The 20,808-nt window shown below is 39.7% G+C and overlaps 2 protein-coding genes across 3 annotated transcripts in view; one reads left to right on the top strand and one right to left on the bottom strand.

Annotated features, from left to right (window-relative positions):
• Positions 1-1,330: 1,330 nt before the first annotated feature.
• Positions 1,331-14,147, bottom strand: immp1l (inner mitochondrial membrane peptidase subunit 1). Of its 2 annotated transcripts, none has more exons than XM_026320481.2 (6): positions 14,078-14,147; positions 8,216-8,326; positions 8,010-8,098; positions 7,620-7,746; positions 2,545-2,655; positions 1,331-2,013 (listed from the first exon to the last, which is right to left on the bottom strand). In XM_026320481.2, the coding sequence occupies exons 2-6, from the start codon at positions 8,318-8,320 to the stop codon at positions 1,927-1,929; spliced, it is 519 nt and encodes a 172-aa protein (XP_026176266.1). In that variant the 5' UTR covers positions 8,321-8,326; positions 14,078-14,147; the 3' UTR covers positions 1,331-1,926. The 2 variants fall into 2 exon arrangements, with proteins under 2 accessions (XP_026176266.1, XP_026176267.1); XM_026320482.2 differs by having other exon boundaries at positions 8,219-8,326.
• An 87-nt stretch (positions 14,148-14,234) lies between these two features.
• Positions 14,235-20,808, top strand: part of elp4 (elongator acetyltransferase complex subunit 4) — a 58,331-nt gene continuing 51,757 nt past the window's right edge. Inside the window, exons 1-2 of the mRNA XM_026320475.1 lie at positions 14,235-14,432; positions 19,214-19,249. Of these exons, the coding sequence (XP_026176260.1) occupies positions 14,255-14,432; positions 19,214-19,249 (214 nt within the window). The 5' untranslated portion in view covers positions 14,235-14,254. The remainder of the gene's footprint in view (positions 14,433-19,213; positions 19,250-20,808) is intronic.

The following is a 20,808-nucleotide window of genomic DNA, read 5'->3' as shown; positions in this document are numbered from 1 at the left end:
GGTAGTAATCCTACATGGTACGAATCCACTATCTTCAGTTTTAACTTTGTTTGAATCACTTAAATCATAAAAAGCTTACAAATGAACTGGCCTTGAGATACATTAGTAAACAGTCAGAGCTCCCTCTATAGTGCACTATCTTTAAAGGGACATGTTAAGATTACTTGCGTTTACATTTCAGCTGAAAGCCCTGTGTTGACATGCAGCAGATGAATATTAAACCTTGAGAAACAAAGATGTGCTTGAAGCAAAACTCTGTATAAATACTAAATACAGACACATGCAGTACATGCACACACTTACACAATCTCAAGTATCCCTCCCAGCTGGCACAATCACACTCTGGCAGATATTTCAGTGTCACAGGGAGCCGTGTTGTTGACCCTCTGGCCCCCTCCAGACAGGGGATGCAGCTGGACAAGGACCCACGGCTGCCTGCAACTTACATCCCCTGGGGAGCTCTAAGGAGATGAGTCCCTCTCTGCCTTGGAGAATGCCCAGCTGAGCTTCCACAGCTCAGTACAGTATGTGAATTTGCTGTTATGTCCCTGTGTCCAGGATGAGCAACCCTTAGAAATGTGCAGCAGCAAGGCTGTTTTTAGAGTCAACTGGCTGATAATGGCTAAAAATATCATGTCACAACCAGCATTCATTCCAGCAAACTTCCTGCTTTCACTGCTTTGGGCTGTTTTGTTTATTATAGTGAACTTGTATAGGCTTGTGATACAATTGTACCTGCTTCAGAAGTGGAAACTGCATTACAAATTTATTTTGTCTTCAGTTTTAGTTGCATTTTCAATTTTATTATTTTGTATACAAAGCAACCACATTCAGCTATAACTCTCTTTTTAACCCTACAAACTTTTGCCACATTTCTTTCCATTACATAGGTCCTATGTAAAAAGACTGTTTGAAACCTGCTTTAGCATATGACTGAGGTGTCAGGTTTCTCAATTAGAATTTTGCAGTGTTGACTAGCTTCTTATATTACTTTACAGAAATTATAACAAAAACCATGTTGACATGGCATTTGGTAATGGTAAAAGATGACAATATAACAGTACTGCATAAAGAGACTTATAGGTTGCTGTTGTCTTTCTATAGTTGTAAAGGTGCTCATTGACATAATTCATTGCCTATCCCTGTATCCTAACCCTAACCATCACAACTAAATGTGATGGCTAGAAAGTCCTCACAATGATGCCACCACACAAAAATCTTACATGAAGAAACACTCAAACAAACACACGTGCACGCACAAATATGCACACAATGTATTCAGCAGTGCGTAGAGCACCCAGCAAATGCTTATTAATTTTGTATGGTTAAATGGGAGATGGTAACATTTATTTCAATTGCCTTGGCAGCCTGATGAAATATTAAACAATGAGAGCTGTTGTTTTACCATAATACTAAAAAACTATAAACAAAATGAATAACATAATTTTTAAGAATGTAGTATACAAACATTTTGTAAAAATTGTCATAAACAATGTTATTAAATAATTAAGTATTCTTGTACCATAGTTTTTGGTCTTTGTTTCAATAATTTCAAAATTATTTGTTTACTGAATAAGCATGACCCCCAAAATAAACCTGGTGCATATCATCTCTGTCCACTCTGTGCGATTACTGGTATCACAGAAACCCAGCTTTTCTCACTGATCCTGCAAAGCTGTCCTAATAGGGCTGCACAGCAACGGCTAAGACACCATACGCTCTAGCAAGGCCTTTTAGTTAAAACAAAGTCAAATTAATTGAGATAAAGCATGTATGATTGCAAGTGTTTTTCCAAAAAATGTATGAGCCTTGTTAAATTATAATGATTAAGATATAACACAATTCAAAATACCATGTCAAACAAATACTGTTTTTTTTCACAGTTGAAAAACAAAAGTAATGCACAGTACAAACAAAGCATATGAGTCAGTCTGATTCTGAGCCACTTTGAGTTTCAGTGATCCATCTGGTTGGGCTTTCACTGAGGGTCCCAAATCTATGTGGCGGCCAAAGCTGTATGTAACAATGGGCACAGAGAAGCAATGGGTTAAAAGAGAAAACTCAGAAAACTGCAAAATAAAGCATTAAGCACAAACGGTTATCTCACTACTTGGACACATTTGTTGGTTTGTGGTTTTTAATGATGCATTTAATTTCACTAAAGATCTTGTTATTTCATCAGCTATTGTAATAGGGCCTCAAGTGCAGTGCCATTGCCCAATCAGATGGACAGAAGGTTGACTGACCTGTTTCCAGGGTCGTGGATGCTATGACATCCAATGACATGACAACATAGCAGAATGGAAAAATAGACAATATGTTGTCCAGGCTTTGGCCGATCAGACATACTTGCTTTGAACTCCCAACTGACTCACATCTGTGATTTGTGCTTAAAATGGCCATATTGGTCTAAACCGCTTAGCAAAGACTAGTACCAAACAAGCACCAAACAAGCACCTAACACTGTCAGAACCCATGCAATATATAAAAGAGAGTATATTTGTTTTCTTTACATAACAACATACATTACATTTCCCCTATTACCTTTAAGCAAACCCGCCCTCGGATGAGGGCATAAGGAATTGGGCCATAGCTCCTCGAATCAGTGGAACTCCTAAGGTTATCCCCTTCTAGCCATACATGTCCTTTTGGAACCTAAAAACATCCCCACACACATGGAAAGAGGAAAAAAATCATTATGATGTTAACAATTTTCTCACAAAAGAAATAAATAGAAAGTGAAAGTATGAAACTAAAGCAGTTTAGAGTAGGTCCATTCCTCCCTCCTCACCCTATCTTAATGTCAACCGTGCCTGTCCTGCCTGCCACCTTCTTTAACCATGTACTGTCTTAGGAGAGGGCTTAGAAGAGGGGTCATGGGTATCAGGAAGGGTCGGCAGTGGGATTGGGGGGGGGGGGGGGGGGGGGGATTAGAGGAACTTCAAACAGGGTCATTAGGCTGTTGCCTGAGATCTGCACCCCTCTCACCCAGGGAGGGCAAAGCCAGAGAGGGGCCTGAGATAGTTGGGCAGAGAGAGAGAGAGAGAGAGAGAGAGAGAGAGAGAGAGAGAGAGAGAGAGAGAGACGGGAGGAGGGATATAGGGCTAAGCTGCGGCTAGCAGCAGTATCCAAGGGTCTCCACCGCAGTCCAACCTGCCAGTGGGGCGGTCATTCAAGCGGGCATTAATTCACAGTGACACCAATTATGATTAATCTCATCACTTTCGGAGAGTAGGCTTGTCAAGGCCCTAATTAAGTGTGCTGTCCCTCCTATATGTGCAGACAGGATCAACAACACATTATATTGTCATAATGGGCATCACAATCCACGAGTCTATTTTTGTGTTGCCTAACTTTTTAGCAGCACAAGTCCTCTGGAGGAAAGAATAACGTGAAGAAAGTAGTAAGTAAGTAAGTAGTAAAGAAAGTATATCGTCTACACTGAGGTAACATCACCCAGCCCTGTGATTATAGTCTTCAGTCCTACTTTGGGATGTTGCATTTTGTTTCATATTCGATAATTGAGACAGATGATCTGACATAATCACAAGCCAGTGACATGTTGACCTAACATGAGGTAAACAACTCGCTGAATAACAACGACACAAATGAATATCATTAAAAGAGTCATCTGAGAACCATATGTCAGCATGCTGGATTCCCACCATTACACCTCATTAACATGGTAACATATGCTGGCTCCCAAGCACGGGAAAAAGAACACCACCGTTTGTCATCTGCCAAACCAGAACCCCCTGTTTCTCCTCATCTTTCTAAAAAAAAAAAACCAAAAAAAAAACCAAAGCAAAACAACAACAAACAAACAAACAAACAAACAAAAAACCCAAAACATAAACTTTTACTCATCCTAAAGATGGACAAAGACATTTCAAAAGCCTGTCCAGTATCTGGCAAAATCACGGTTGAATGGAGAGCCTAAGAACAGGTGCAAACACACATGCACACGCATGTAGTTTCTTGAAAAGAAGGAAGCTTTTCTTAGTCATTCTTGGCATCAGTTCTATTATAGTCCAGTCTAAGATAAATCAGTAAGAAGGTCAATCAATCCAATTCACATCAGCAAAAGACAGAACTTTGATTTTATTCTTAGTTCTTAGTTTAGAAACCCAAGCCTGTGTAAAGCCATGGCTACTTTAAAGATCAACCAGACAGTATTTCAGAAAAGTGAGAAAGTCTGAAACCTAACCTGCTGTACTGTGGCCAACATGAGGAAAAAAAGCTTATGTGTATCACCTTGCAAGATGCAGGTGTGCGAACAAGTGAAGAAAATGTAGTAAGTCAAAGGCAAAGATTGCTGCAAAACAGTGATTCCCATTCCCACAGCATTCCCGACTGTTTTCCAACCACTGCTGTTTGAGGCACCCAAGAATGGCCATAAAACAATACGATTTACTTCATTTCTTCAATGCATATCAGTGTTTTCTTTAAGAATGGTGAGGAGATCATAGTCATTTAGACAACCATTATTTGTGATCTTGCTACACAAATTTTAAAAGTTTCAGGAAGAAATAAAACCAAAAGCAAACTGAGAGATGGCCCACTTTGAACCATTCTGTTGGCAGCTCTGCTATTCTGTGGCAATCTCTGCTGCCCGTCACACTGATGGACGGCAGAGATTGCACCTGTCCTGTGGTTGTAGGGTTGGTTGGCACAAGGCATTGTGTACCTGTCAGAGACATGTCAAAAGAGCTGAAACTTGAGCTCTCCTCGCTGTGGAGGTGTGTTGTTGTTTAATAGCCAAACCATTAAAGTGGTCATGTTAACATGATTGAGATGGTGAATTATGTTCAGCTTAAATACATAAAAGCTTGTAGAGATCATCTTTCAACACATTGCTTTGTGCTTGCTTCTGTCTTTACTGCAAAGAACAGAATATCTCTCCCTCTCTCTCTTCCTGCCTCTTCCTCTTTGGTTTAATATTAGGGATCAAGTGTCATTGTTTTGACACAATTGCTCAGACACAAAATGATTCCTAAAAGGTGACAGGGCAATTAGTCTCCTGTTGGATCTCTGAGGGTACAGAGAACCTGTCTGTCAGAACAAAAAAGGAGGTGATGACAGGGTCTAACTCACCTTACAAAATTCATCTTTACAGGTTCACCCATAATGCCTCACACCATCCTAAATCCTCACACCAACAGTCACACACAAACACACATCTTCTCGGGGAAAAAGCCCTGCGGGTGCGCAAACATTTATGTGAACATTTGGTATTTTCTCAGTTACCTCATATGCTATCACACAACGCTAAGGATTTTACTTCTGGGTGTTAAAAAAAATAAATAACATGGCAAACCACATATCAGGATGTATTTAATAAAAAACAATGCTTAGTGACAATGAGCTTAATTGTTATTTCAAGCATGTCATATTCTTTGTGAAGATGACAACTGGAATGGTTTAAAGTAGTAAACCAAACTTTAACAAATGCACATTTTTTCCCCAAGATGCCAGTAACAGAAAACAGCTCAACTCCTTATGCCAATGCCTATAAATGAAGTCTGAAAGTGGCAAGAGAAACAAAAAGAAAAAATTTAAGCCTTACAGTATTTTTCTCCCTCCGTTTCTATAGCCCTGTTGCACAGGTAATAAGCTGAAATCCTGTTATCCACCAGACACAAAAGAAACTCAAGATACATTTGTTGTACTAGTGAATAGAGAGTTTCCTGTCCTTATGCTGAAGATATACAAAGCCTTGGGCTCTGTGCTGTTTAACACTGTCGCTTTACAGTAAAATGTAGGATTTTAACATTTTCAAAAATTAATGGGTTAGTACAATTAGTACTTGACAAATAAAACATCTTTAGATGTTCGATAATTAGTGGTATTTAGCAGCATGCATGACAAAACAAGAGAGTTTAACTTTAACAAACATAGCCAGATGTTGCAACAAAGAAATGACGAATCTCATTTGAACAATCACAGCAATAGGTTGTTTAACAAATTCTCAACAAGGGACAAATTAATTACTCAGGTGACAGAAAATTAATCTGAAGCAATTCTGATAACTAAGAAACCCTGTCAGTTGTTTAATCGACCAAAAATGACAAATACTATTGTTTCCATCTTCTCAAATGTGAGAATTTGCTGCATTTCTCTGTTTTATCCTGTTGTTAATGAAACATCTTTTGGCAGTGGACTGTTAGTAAGAAAAAGACATGTTACAATTTGAGATGAACCTTCTTCACATTTTTTCTGTGTTATTTAAGATTATTTAAAAGAAAATGACAAAATTAGTGAAAATAATACAATGCCATTCTATGGATGTCACACCAGACTGAAATGTATTTTTGTGGACTGTAGCTTACAACAATGAGATTCAGCAAAAAGAGCAATATGTTTATCAGAATGGAATTACTTTTGGTTAAATTAAAATGCATTTAATTGGCTTTATTTTTTTTAAAAAGTGACAGGAACAACTAGGTTTACATCTTTCTTTAACAAAGGTGAGGTGTCACAATGTCACAAATGTAAGTGAGAAACTGTGATTCCTGAATCTCTAATGCATATCATATGCATAGTGGTGTAAAGTTAATCCCATGACCTTGAGAAGGAAAATTAAATAATAACCAAAAAAAAAAAAAAAAAACAGATGAAAAAATGTCCACCATAAACATTTCCAGTTACAACTATTGACTGGTTTATGTAGGTGTGAGAGTCACAGTAAGTAAATTAAAATGAAAACATGTCCAAAAATGCAAAAATGATTAGAAGAGTTTAGCTCTGTCCTGATTCTGGTCAAGCCTAATGTAGGAGCTCTCCACCTAGTGGCCCATTGAATAAACGATTCAAACTAGACACTACATCCTGGGATTATGATGGACAATGCAACATGTCACCTAATACAAGTTAAATCCTTGTATGTGGAGGTGAAGCTAAAGAAGATGAAACCTCTTTATATAGTATTTCATTTGTTGAATGACACTAACAGGTTTGGCCTTATGCTATATTTCATATTTATATGAACCCATTCAACAGTCTTCCCATCACCTATAAAATACACAATAAATTCAAAAACATGCAACCTTTGGTTTGAGGAGTATGCACTTACTCACTCACACACAAGCACACAGCCATCAGTCTGTCCATTCGGCTGGCACTAACTCTAACAGGCTTCAGAGAGATTGAAGGCCTGAGCTGTGGGCGTTGGGGAGAGTAGTAATAGAAAAGCAATGACAGTGGTTTCAGCAGCAGAACCCCTGCTCACTCGGGCTTTATCACTGTTCTGAGGAAATATAGATGTTGTCAAAAGCTGATATTTTGACCAATGACACAAAATGGAAGCATGCAGCCTAAAATGTAAACAACTGGTGTCTATAGACTGCAGAATGTGCACAAGGAAAACCAGAGCCAAACTGAGAGATGGTTTTGCATTATGCATAGAGGTTCTGTTTATTTTAGGGTGAAACAAACTATGTTTTGTTGTAAATGCATTCTTCATTCACTCTCTGGGCTGTGGTTGTTGGAAACAAAACAGAAATACTAACAGCAGGAACCTTACTTGGTGAAACATGTAATCACATGATGTATAAGATAAACAGATGAAACGCATTACACTTTCAGCAAATAAGGAGCTTGGACAAGATAAACATACTCACATATGTGTGGGTCTTCAACGCATCTGATTGGGCACTTGTGCAAACCTTGTCACCCTCCAAACCAATTACTCTTTTACAAATGTTCATCTTTGGGTCAAATGGGCTCTTTGCAATTACTATATCACCCCTGAAAGAATATAAAACAATCTTTTAATTTGTAACAAGGGAAGAGGCATTACTTACATAAAATGCAACATATGTGATCTAACAAGTGTATTCATAGGACATTGCAGCAATTTCTTTGAAGATTAAAATACATAAATAATAGCCACAAATTGTAGCAGTCAATCAATAATATAAATTGTGAAATGCTAATACAAAGTCCAGCATTTATACTGCAGTTTCTATCAGCCTGCTACATACAGTATGAGTCCACTGACTGGAACCCACTTTTGTATTTTGCAAAGATGACGACTCAGCCGTTCAGAGAGGATGATATCATGGCTGACAATAGTAGGCTCCATTGATGGTCCAGAGCACTGAAGAAAAAGAACAAAAACAAAACACAAGCATCTCTTGTACATATATTAATTAATATAATTTGAAAAAATGCAATTATCATCGATAATTTTGATTTTGATCTTTAAAATACAAACTACCACAAATTCTCCAATGTATTCAAAGGCACAATGCGCAATGCAGCCATACTGGATTGTGTAGCCCACAAACCCCAAGGTCCTCCCCAGCACCTGCCGGAGCATCTCCACCTGGAGCACAAAACAACCAGAATTTATGGCACAATGTACAGTATAATGTGTATACTTATCAAATGTTCTGTATCCAATGTAAAGTGGGAAAATGATTCAGAGTCTCATCCATTTATGGTAGGCTTAGGTCTGTGCAGGATTTATAAAAACAAAAGCTGTTTTAGGTTTAATTTGTAAAGTGTAGACAAGGTTGTCACAGTTGGCCTACTGCTAAGATGGCACATTCCCTGGTGTTTCATTCTCAGAGGACAGTTCACACCAGAAAACTGACCTGAACCTGTGTAGGATGGACCAATCAACACCTTGTACACAGGTGATGGACAAACACAGAAGCTGTGACACATCCAGCCAAGCAGTGCTGGACTGTCTGTCAGCTAATCCTTGACACTGTGCTGCCTCCACTACCACCAAAATCATTAGAGCAGTTATCAACTTCTGTCAGCACCATAGAAACAGAAAGTCACCCCCAGCACCCATCTACCTTCCCTGCAAACACTGTATCACACAAATACACACAAAGACTATGCATGTGTCATCTGAGCAAACATCCCGACCACACTCAGACTGTTGACTTTTACTCAAGCTGCAACCTGTTGGATAGACAGAAGAAAGTAAGTTAATCTTTACACACTGCCAGGACCACCCGCACACACATGCATGTAGACTGAAACTGTATGTTTAAAAAAGAATAAAACAGATCCAGCTTGGCTTTAGGTTTAGTTCAAACATTTTAGCTCAGTCTGCTGTTCTTGCCACTCCACCACAAGGTAAGAAATCTTTCTCTCCATCTCCCCTATCCCTTCTGTCTCCTTCTCTCTTTTTCTCTCCATGTCTTCTCTCCTGCCCGGGGTATTATTAACCAAAGCAAGCAGAGCGGAAACCAAAGCCCCAAATCCTCAGAGCTCTGGGAATGACTTCCCAGAGATGGACATGGATTAGACCCCCAATTTTTCCCTTGCCCCACCACCTCCACAGACCCCTTTCTCCCCAGGTCCCAAACAGACCGGGTGTCAGGTGGCTCTCCCAGCCCCGCCAAAGGTGTTACCCCTAATCCCATTACCCCCTCCTGTCTTCTCTCACACACACACAATGAGAGAGAATGCTCTCTCATTCATGCCACCTATATTATATCTATTAAACCCCATATCTATTTTTTCATCATTTCTCATCCTCCTTTCATCCATGGTTTGTCACTTTGGCCCATTCACAATTCTCTGTGATCCAGAGAGACCAAATCCATCCTTTCACTTCCCTGTGTGTTGCTCCTCTGCTCCTTTCTGTGTTCTCTGATCACCCCTGGCATCCTCTACTTCTGTCGGCAATGCAAATGACAGTGCTCCGATAGGTGAAGGGGTCCGTATATATGCTTAGTGCAGGGCTCCAATGAAGTGGCTCTTTTCAGCTGAAGCCTGCTCCAGTCTATAGTTCCACCGGAACTATAAACTCATTCTTGCCCCTGCTGGTACAATAACACCTCTGGCCCTATAATTTCTCTGTTGGGAAGCAAGTTATCTAAAGGTTAATGTGAATCTCAAGTCTGCACTAAGAACATACTTTTTTAGGTTTCTCTACTAGCATCGTTGTCACTGAGGTACTGTAATGTACTCTTGGACATGATCTCATGTGTTTTCCCGTCTGTAAGGCCTGGGATCTGGAATCTTTGTTAGCAGTCATTCCTTAAACACAGTAGACAGCTGCCCTCATATCTCTGTTTCAGCCCACCCCCCCTCCATTCCATTCATCATAGGTAGGGATTAAGAAACTTTGCATAACAAGATCATACGGCCAGTGACTGATATCAAGCGAGTCCATATGCAGCCGCCTGGTATTCTGAGGCACCCTCTGTCATTGATCGTGTGTGTCTGTGTGTATGCATGTGGTGTGAATGTGCACAGACAATAGTATTGCCTATCACAGAAAGTGTATTTGTGAACTGTAGTGACTCCTTTGGGATTTACAATGAGGTGGACATCCACAAAGACCTCTGATTGGATCTCTATTACCACTAATTCCCCCGAGCAAAGAATCAGGCAACCCACACTATCTCTTGTGTTTGTTGGGGGGATATCTATATTATTGGATGCTGTATTACAGTTGTAAATTAACACAAAGTCTGTCTGTTAATCCAGGATTACATGCCAAATGTCCACTCAAAAACAAAGAAAGTCAGCGCAGCCCTATCTGTAGAACCATCTGTGGCCACCGGCCTCCCATGGTCACAGCACAGTGCCTCAGTGGGGAAAAGGGGAATCCCAAATTAAGAGTTGCAGATGGAAGTACCTCATTCTGTGTTTAACTCTGTGAAGGATGCTCACCCAGGGCAGAGAAATCACAACTCATTTTTTTTTCTTTTACAATGAAAACCAACCATGCCATTATTGTATCCACCCAACTGTCAAAAGTGTTATGAGTGAAGAATTTGAGACACTGCAAAAATAAAGCAAAGTGCATTTCCATCATCACTGACATGAATATAGAAGCTTTCTGAACATCACCATGGCAAACACAGGCCTAAAAAACAGAAAAGAGTCTCTCAAAAAATTATTTGTCAAACCTCATCTCAATCTCATCTGTCAGTTATTGCTCTTTCATGCCAACATAAGCATATTAACTTCCTCAGGATGAAAACAATGAAATGATCTTTGCAATATTCTGATAAAAAAATCTGTCTGACTCGAGGCTAATGTATCAATGACATTTCTCAAAGGTTGTGATTTAAATATAACTATTGTAATAAATGTCATAATTCTTATGCTGCAAAATATCTGATATTGAAATTGAATTTAAAATGGCTAATTAATAAAATGTGGTAATTTTCATTCATGTACATTAAAGGAAAGTCAGCTAAACATCTAGCAAAAATTAATAAATAAATCACTAACACCATATAAAAAAACTAATACTTAAGTAAATGGATATTATCAAGGCGATAAGGAAATATTCAGAAAGGAATTACCACTACTTGTCTCATGAGATTTGAACCTACCATCAGCTGAGTAGTGTTAATTGGTATACATGGCCAGTCTATTAGAACCACAAAGAGAATCTCAATCCAAACAGCACACAAGGGCCTAGCATAGGAGTCCTTACACAACTAAATTAGGAAAACATGGGCTGAAAAAGCTGGGCAACAGGGGGGCTAAGAGGCTTACAAGCCCCTTGTCAGATATTCTTCTTCTCCCTAAGGATCCCAGATGGAAAGGAGTCTGGAGAAGCATGCAATACCAGAGACGGGACGAATCCCACCTCTAACATCTTACTCTGGGCAGCAGAAGGCAGAGGAGGGTGTGGCAATAGTTCTGTTGCACAATGCTTGATCTTTATGTGAGCTATAAAGAGTAGGAGGTCTGGCAACCAGGTGGTCCATTTCAAATATCAGGCCAAACAGAGATAATACTGCTGATTTAGACACTGACACCTGCCTGGATAGAGTGACAGATGTAAATCTCTCAGGCACAGAGCCGTAATTGAAACAACTGATCTCCATATTGCTCTTTTCATTGCTGCTAATGGCAACACAGCCGTGAAACAGCTGAGAGACGTTACTATTTGAGGAGCTGAGGATTTAAACCTACAATCAATAGGTCAGACAGAGCAAATAATAGCCAAGTGATATGAATACAACTGCTATGACTTGAAAGGAAGTGTGGGTTGACAGAGTCCTCAGCCAATTACACTGAATGGAAAAATCCACCACTAAGCCTTGTATTGACCACAAGCAAATGTGTGGCACTGGCCTGGTGCAGTGAGTTGAGGGGTTTTATTGGGTGTTGCATCAGATTCACAAAGAAGTTTGTATTATACTCTGACTAGCTCATGGTATTTAAACAAGTTGCCTCAGCTTAAAATCAAATCTATAATGTTTAAGAGAGCGATTTCCTTTAATTCTAATTGAGCATGTTTCGTGTATTTTAGGTCTGTACTTCTTCTGTCCTATATCAAGCTAAATATGACTTTCATCTGTAATAAAAAAATCTCAGGAAACCAAAATATAGCTATTCAAACAATGTACGATGCTGAATAAATGGAAAGAGTCAAATCCTTAGAAAAAATGAACTGTGTACAAAACCCATCCTTACTTATTGTACTGGTGCCCGTCGAATATTACTTTCCTTTCAATGCTAAGAAAACAAATAAGGTGCATGTTGACGATAATCTTGCATCCTGCAGACACAAGAGGTATACTGCTTCTCGCAGTTCCACACTGGTGGCAGAATTAAACTTAAGAAACCAAAACAGTGTGACCAGGAAAGCTCTGACATGTTATGACTGCTACCATTATATAGGTCAATCAGATACAGTGACTTATAATAACTAGCAAAAACACTGCAGGAAAACACACATGAACAGATGACACATTGAAAAAGAGGGAAAATTATGTTATTTTTGTACAATTACGCTGCTTTGTTTACACAACTACACACTGAATAGTGCTACAGAGAATTGGAAATGATGTGACAACCAAGAAAACGTGGGGAAAGTTTCCACAATGTCTTGCACATTACTTTGTTGAAGCAGACTCCATCTGAGATGCAGCTCAGTAAGCGCATCTTATTTGTCTCATATAGGCTTTCCACAATGCCCAGTGTTGTCTGTCATGATATATTCCTTTGGTCTCCTGTCAACACATATAAATCTCAACAGCACTGTCAAAACAGCAGGACTGTCTCTGCTCAGAGCATTTGTAAAGTGAGCAGTTGGAGCCTTACAGTAACCTGTGATCTTGTGCTGCCTCTGGCCTCTCTCTGCCACTCAAAGCTTTTTACAGCTGTCTTAAGGATTACACTGATCACTCATCAACTCGTCAACCAGTAATGGTGGGCATTGTACAGTACAAAAGAAACTGACCTTTCTCCTAATAGCAAGCCTGACAACCTTTAGAGTTCTTAAATATTTTCTCACAGAAGGCATTTTAATTTTTCATATTAGGAAAAGCACAAGCAAACTTACTAACATCAACAGACCTGCCTAATGATACTGTTCAATCCTAAATGTCCATGCGGATTTTATTATTTCCATCTCTGCCTTTGCTACTGCAACATGTCAGAAACCACTTTAAATATAGTTCTTATTATCCTGAGATCAATACTCACACGTTATTGAATGTGATTAACATCGAGAAAGCACTGGGGCTCACAATTTCCATTCACAGTTATCTTAAAGCTGCAGTGGCTTCCTTCTGTAAGACTGCAGTGCTTTGAGCATTCCTCCCCTCCCTTTACACTTGCTGATCCCTTTAAACTAAATGTGAATGGGGAATTGACATGCTGATATCCACAATGACCTTCACTGTCCGCTTAAAATGACTGCAGTATATATACCTACAAATCCATATACTGTATAATACAATGCAATACAGTGGGGCAGAGGCGTCATAAATGATCAGCGCAAATATAACGTTACTCTTGCATCACAGCACTTTACACACTGACATCACAACATACTCTTTCGCCATATCTCATTAATATATGGACACCAAACATTCTGTTAATGTAAATTGCGCTTTTATGTGCTATCAAAATTTATGTTTTATTTTATACAACAATAAGGTATATTTCCTCAAATTCTGTCAACCAATATTCTGATTCTATAATGGTATTCAAAGCACTAACAAGGTCAGAGCTGCCCAAAGCCAGGAGTCATATTTTAAGCGTTTCAATAGCTTCTGGTTATTACATATAAGCGCATGGTTTTTGTAGAAAGCACAGAAAACACTACACCACAGTAGCTAATTTATAGCAGTTTACTTACCTATGGATGTTCGACTCAATACTATGACCACGGACTTACAATAGCAAATTTAACTTCCCTTTGATAGGTTCCACACTGTAACAACCGTTTCTCTCATTGGCCAAGCTCTACCAAACTGTTCTTTGATTGGCCAATACGCTCCAAAACATCAACAAGCCTCACCAAGTTATTAGCAGTATGGCAACTCCTGGGAACAGTGCGGATAAACCCTTAGCTGAACGTTCACCGTTCACTACTACGAGTTTTCAGAAGAAAACAAGAAGCAAGTTGATTTCCATACCTGGTACCAGACCTTCGGTTCAAAATGGACAGCTCTTAGTTTCAACCGGTGTCACGTCACTCGACTATCTCCTCGGTCAGTCCGCTGTGAGGTTTAACGTTAGCGCAGCTGCACAGGCTAACAATGTTTTTTAGTGTGCTACACACACTACAGTTACTGACACAATGTTAACGTTAGTAGCGTTACATTGAACGGAAAATGTATAACGTTAAATGTACACAGTATACGGACGCGTGTCACTGTAAAGGCAGATACGCTATACTGAAAGCATGATATGTAACGTTAATAGTACTAGTAGTACTAGTAGTAGTAGCATTATGGATAGCATACACATTCCATGACAATTTAGCATCGGGTCTGTCATAAGAAAAGTGATTTAAATTGCAGTCTTCAAAGGTCCGGTATTTGCTGGAAATTGTGTCTGTAGAGATTTTGTATGCTAACACTACAAATGCCACAAGTGCAGCATTCCTCACCATTTATCATTTAAACCACCAAGGACCCAAATAGTCCGAAATCTATGCACGTTTAATTCAGAGCTCCTGCAAAAAAAAAAAAAAAAGCAAAATCCTCAGTTTCTTTCAAATGATGGGTGCTAAAGCCTACGTAACTCACATCTGAAACCACCTTCTTCCTGTGGCAGTAACCTAATGTTGGATTCACATGTATACTTGGCAGCTCTGAGTTCATTTTCTGATCATGTTTATTTGCAGCAGTAGCTGTATTTTCTTATTTTTACTTATAAGAAATCAACCAAATATATAATTTGCATACAATTCTAAAATTACACTGCTTATGTAGGCATGAGCAAGATAAAACCGGGCAGTTATAAACTACAGTCTGATTATATTGCATTTGTATTTGGGAATATTCATTGTGGCCCCTGTATGATAGTTTAAGGCAAGACATTGTGGCCTTCATCTTCAACCTTCATCTTCAATTCATAAATATGTAATTATTGGTGTTTACTTTTGTATAATAAGGGCCAATTTTGGTGTTCTGACAGCATTGTAACTAACACTGTAAATAGCTCTGATGTCGTTCCCTTGTTCTCTCAGCCTAAACCTAAGACCGCTGTAAGCTCAGATTGTACAATATTCACCCATATATGAGACTCAGAACACTGTGGGTTAAATTGGAAATAGTGTTATATGTTGTTATAATAATCAGTCAGAATAGTCAGAATCATCAACAAAGTCCTGTCCTTACCTGTGGTGTTAGGTTTTTTTATTGAGGTAGTGGTACCCTGACCAATGTGAAAACAAAACATGTTAAACATATCTTCACATGGCCACTTGGCCACAATGGCGCCTGTTAGGTGGCAGCCTGTTACAGCAGCTCCTCTGTTTGTTTTTTGCAAGTTTTTTACTAAATTATCATCTGTTAAGCCAAGTCAAATCAAGATCGATGCTTTCTCTCTGATAACGGATGAAAGTGTGGACGAGTTGGGTTTTTCTAATTCCTGTGGAGAGACAGATGGAGATTATGGAAACTGCATCAGAAAATATACATTTCTGTGGCAACGGCATCTATACAAGAGAGCAACTGCTAGCTCTCAAGGGAACAAGTCTGCTTCTTGGTACAAAACCTGACATCCCCCAAGACCTGAGGAGGCGTAAGAGGGGCTGCAGAGCAGGAGTGAAGCATCGAGAAAAACATAGGATATTTAAACCATTTCTCCCAAAAATTATTATGGGGAATGTGAGATCACTCTGCAACAAAGTGGATGAACTTACAGCTTTAGCTAGCAGCCAGCGAGAGTACAGAGAGTGTAGCTTGCTTTGCTTCACCAAGACCTGGCTGAATACAAATATACCGGACAGCTCGCTTGAACTGCCTGGGTTCTCACTAGTGCGAGTAGACAGAGGCAAACAGAGCAGCAAGAAAAGAGGAGGTGGTCTCGCAGTTTTTGTTAACTCCAAATGCTGCAACCCTGGACATGTAACAGTGAAAGACTGTATCTGTACTCCAGACATTGAGCTGTTGGTGGTTGGACTGAGACCATACTACCTGCCCCGTGAGTTTTCACATGCCATTGTTGTGACTGTTTACATTCCTCCATCAGCTGCAGCACAGAGTGCATGTGACATCATCCACACAGTTATCGCTGGTCTCCAGACAAAACACCCCAGTGCCCTTATACTTATTAATGGGGATTTTAACCATGTCAGTATTTCGGGAACTCTGACCAACTTCAAACAGTATGTGGACTGTGCAACGCGAGAAAATAAGATTCTTGATCGCCTTCATGCCAATGTGATGGAGGCATACAGCTCTTCAGCCCTACCCCCACTTGGTGGATCAGACCACAACTTAATATATTTAGTACCAACATGCAAGCCTGTAGTAAGACAGCAGTCTGCTACCAAGAGGTATGTGAAAGTTTGGTCAAAGGATGCTGAGGAGGCCCTGCAGGAGTGCTTCAGGGTTACAAACTGGGACCTTTTCATGGACGCTCATGGTGAGGACATCGAAGGCATCTCTCACTGCATCGCAGATTACATCCACTTCTGTGAGGACAATATTGTTCCATCCAAAAAAGTTTGTTGTTTCCCCAATAATAAGCCATGGATAAATAAGGACATTAAAGACCTCCTCAACAAGAAGAAGAGGGCGTTCATGGCAAGAGACAAGGAGGAACTCCGAGCCGCACAGAAGGAACTCAAGAGGAAGCTGAGGGAGGCAAAGCAGCTCTATGGAGACAGAGTAGAGCACAAGTTGAGACAGAACAATGTCAAAGAGGTGTGGAATGGGATGAAAATAATGACTGGCTATAAGAAGTCACACACTGCTGTGGAAGGAGACTCAAAGTTTGCTAATGAACTTAACCTGTTCTTCAATAGATTTGACACCACCTCTGCTTCTTACTCTGATCCATTGTCCTCACACACCATCCCTCCTCCCTACACCACCTTAGCTGATGCCTTGGGGTCTCTTCACATCCCCCCACCCAATATCTCTGCCAATGCTGCCTCCCCATTGCCCACTGATGCCATCTCCTCTGTCAGCAGCCATACAACATTGAAGTATACCTCACCTCCAATAACTCCTCCCCTGCCCTCATCATCTGACTCCTCATCAACACAATACACAGGCCCAGCCTTTGCCACAGAACAGGTGAGGAAGGAACTAGCTAAACTAAAGGCCAACAAAGCAAAAGGACCAGATGAGATCAGTCCCAGAGTACTTATGGTGTGTGCTGGACAGTTTGGAGAGGTTTTTCAGAAACTCTTCAGCCTCTCTCTGAGGCTCAAAAAGGTGCCTAAGTTATGGAAAACTTCCTGTATTGTCCCATTACCAAAAAAAAACTCGTCCCAGTACCCTTAGTGACTTCAGACCAGTAGCGCTAACATCACATGTCATGAAAGTGTTTGAGAGACTGGTCCTGCAACACCTAAGGTCTGAATTTCTGGACCCCCTGCAGTTTGCATATCAAGAACACATCGGAGTGGAAGATGCCATCATCTTCTTAATGCACAGAGCATACTCTGTCATGTTTTTTGACTTTTCAAGTGCTTTCAACACTATTCAGCCCCACCTGCTAAGTGTAAAGATGCAGGATATGGAAGTTCCCGCAGATATGGTAGAGTGGATCAAAGACTACTTCACTGGGCGGCCACAGTTTGTTCGCCTAGATGGCTGCATATCTGATGTGGTGATGAGCAGCACCGGTGCAGCTCAAGGAACTGTACTAGCACCATTCCTGTTTACACTCTACACCTCAGACTTCCGCTACAACTCAGGAACCTGTCACCTCCAAAAGTTCTCTGATGACTCTTCAATCATTGGATGCATCAACAATAATAATGATGAGGAATACAGACATTTGATAAAAAGCTTTGTTGATTGGTGTAACAACAACTGTCTAAAGCTCAGTATCAAGAAAACCAGAGAACTGGTGGTGGACTTTAGGAGGAACAGGAAGACCCAGTCCCTGTCTCCATCCTTGGAGACGAAGTAGAGATTGTGGACTCCTACAAATACCTTGGAGTCCACATTAACAACAAACTGGACAGGTCAAACAATACAGATGCACTCTTCAAGAAAGGACAGAGCAGACTGTTCTTCCTCAGGAGACTCTGTTCTTTTGGTGTGTGCAACAAGCTACTGAAGACGTTCTATCAGTCTGTAGTAGCGAGTGCACTGTTCTTTGCAGTTGTGTGCTGGGGAGGTGGCATCAAGGCTGGTGAGGCCAACAGACTAAATAAGTTGATCAGGAAGGCAAAATCTGTTGTTGGACTGGAACTGGACAGTCTGGAGGCTGTGGCAGAGAGGAGGATGGTGGACAAAAATAAACTCCATACTGGACAATTCTGCACACCCACTTCATGAGGAACTGTGGCGAATGGGAAGTTCATTCAGCCACAGACTAATTCCCCCTAAAGCCAAGACTGAAAGATTCAGGAAGTCTTTTGTGTCCACGGCCATAAGACTCCATAATTCCTCAATATAAACAATAACACACACACACACACACACATGCATGTACGCACACACACACACACACACACACGCATGTACGCACACCCCCCCAATAAATAATTAGTTAATTACTTTATTACTTTATTAATTACTTTATTAATTACTGTTAATCAATATAATTCTCATATAATCTCAAATTATATGAAACTGCTGTAACAACTGAATTTCCCCTTGGGGATTAATAAAGTACTTCTTCTTCTTCTTCTTCTTCACTTCTCAGAGGTTTTTTTTTTTTTTTTCAAAAACGTTATAAAGATGGATGTTCACACTGCACACTAGTTCCCACTGTATATAATCTGTAACTGATGATAATTAAATAGTGATTAATTTTATTCAATTTAATTAAATAAGTTGTTTTTTTCTTCAACAAACAGGTGGTGGATTAGCAGTTGGAACAGTACTTCTCATAGGTGAGTATCCTACATTTCATATTGAATATTGAGATATTTAGCAGACACAGTACATGCAGACACAGTAAGAACATGCGAACTCCACTTTGAGAAGCTCGGAACCTTCTTGCTGTTCTATTCACCATGATGTTAGCTTGATAGACAGTAGTGCATTTGTGTTCAAAAAGATAGACCTACATCATATGCAAAACTATAAACTTTAAAGTCAAGAAGATTCATATTCTGTGTGCTTTTCTTTTATCAAACATTTTAGAGTTTAGATTTTTGACCATTCTTTAAATATAATATGAACAACATATATTCATATAGTCAAAAATTGAATGTATTACCTAAACACAATTCAGTAGTACTTTTTAGTATGTCACGACTAACCTCTTTGCAGTTAGCATATAAGTGTCAAGCAGAATGGGAAAAACACTAATGACTTGAAGGCTGCTGGTTAGAATCCCAGGTGTTCAACTTCTTAATTGATAAGGTCATCTACAGATGTGTTATTGAAGTTTTTGGAATTACATTTAAAGCAAGTGGGTTTTCTGGGAAGATAAATGACTTCCACTGAATTATTATTATTATTATTATTATTATTCATCTTAGGCTAGGTTATATGCACAGGAAGGCAGTAAGGTTAAGGTAGTCTTATTTCCCCTTGAAGCTGTAATTTGTGTGTAGTCAAGTCCTATACCAACTGATGATATTGCTTTGCCCTTTAATTCATGCCCCAATCGATGCAGGAGTCAGTGATTACACACTAATGTGTTCTTCCCTTCCATTTTGTGAATCAATGTACGGTTGGTTTCATCTGGTAATGAGAGACACAGTAAAGGTGAAATGCATGTGTGCGCTCTCTTGTGTTTGTCTCAGAAAGAGTACTGTGTGTGTGTGTGTGTGTGCCCAATGTGCTGGCTGTGTGTCTGTTTTGTTGTGTGGGTGGGGGATTATGGTGGAGTTTTGAGTGTGTGTTTGTTTGTGTTTGTTTCAGGCAGTCATCTCCTACAGTCTTCCCTTTTAGCTGTGATGTCCTGTTTGTGAGACACAGACATAAAATTATCAGACTGGTTGTTGTCTGCCTTTGAAGTGTCATGAGCTGTCCATCCTGATTTGTCAACCAGACGGGGATCAGCCCAGTATGGCTGCTGTCTGAAGATCTCTCATCTCTTGCGTTTTTGTAAGAGAAGGAAGAAAGCTTCCCATCTCTTATTATTTTGATCATATATTGTTTAATTACAATTATTTAATTTGAATACATTTTCTTCCAGGGCCCCCATAATAATTATTACATTTGACCTAAAGATTTTAGGCTATATGCTTAAATATTTCACAGCTTTGAAGTGCACTTTGAATAATAAGCATTGGATGAGTTTTGAGAGCAAACTGACAAACTATTACTCTGACAAACTAAAACATAACATAATACTTCTTTATTGTGCAGAGGGCATTATAAAAACCAAACATTTCAAAGTAGGTACTTGAAGTAATGAGAAATTAATAGAGATGTCACAGCAAACAAAGGACACATCTGCAAAACACGTGTTAGGTTGTTTCCTCAGAAAGAGCAGTGA

Source organism: Mastacembelus armatus, chromosome 3 (assembly GCF_900324485.2).
Source record: "Mastacembelus armatus chromosome 3, fMasArm1.2, whole genome shotgun sequence".
NCBI lineage: Eukaryota > Metazoa > Chordata > Actinopteri > Synbranchiformes > Mastacembelidae > Mastacembelus > Mastacembelus armatus.
The sequence above is the reverse complement of the archived record's forward strand: the minus strand, read 5'-3'. Positions and strand labels throughout refer to the sequence as shown.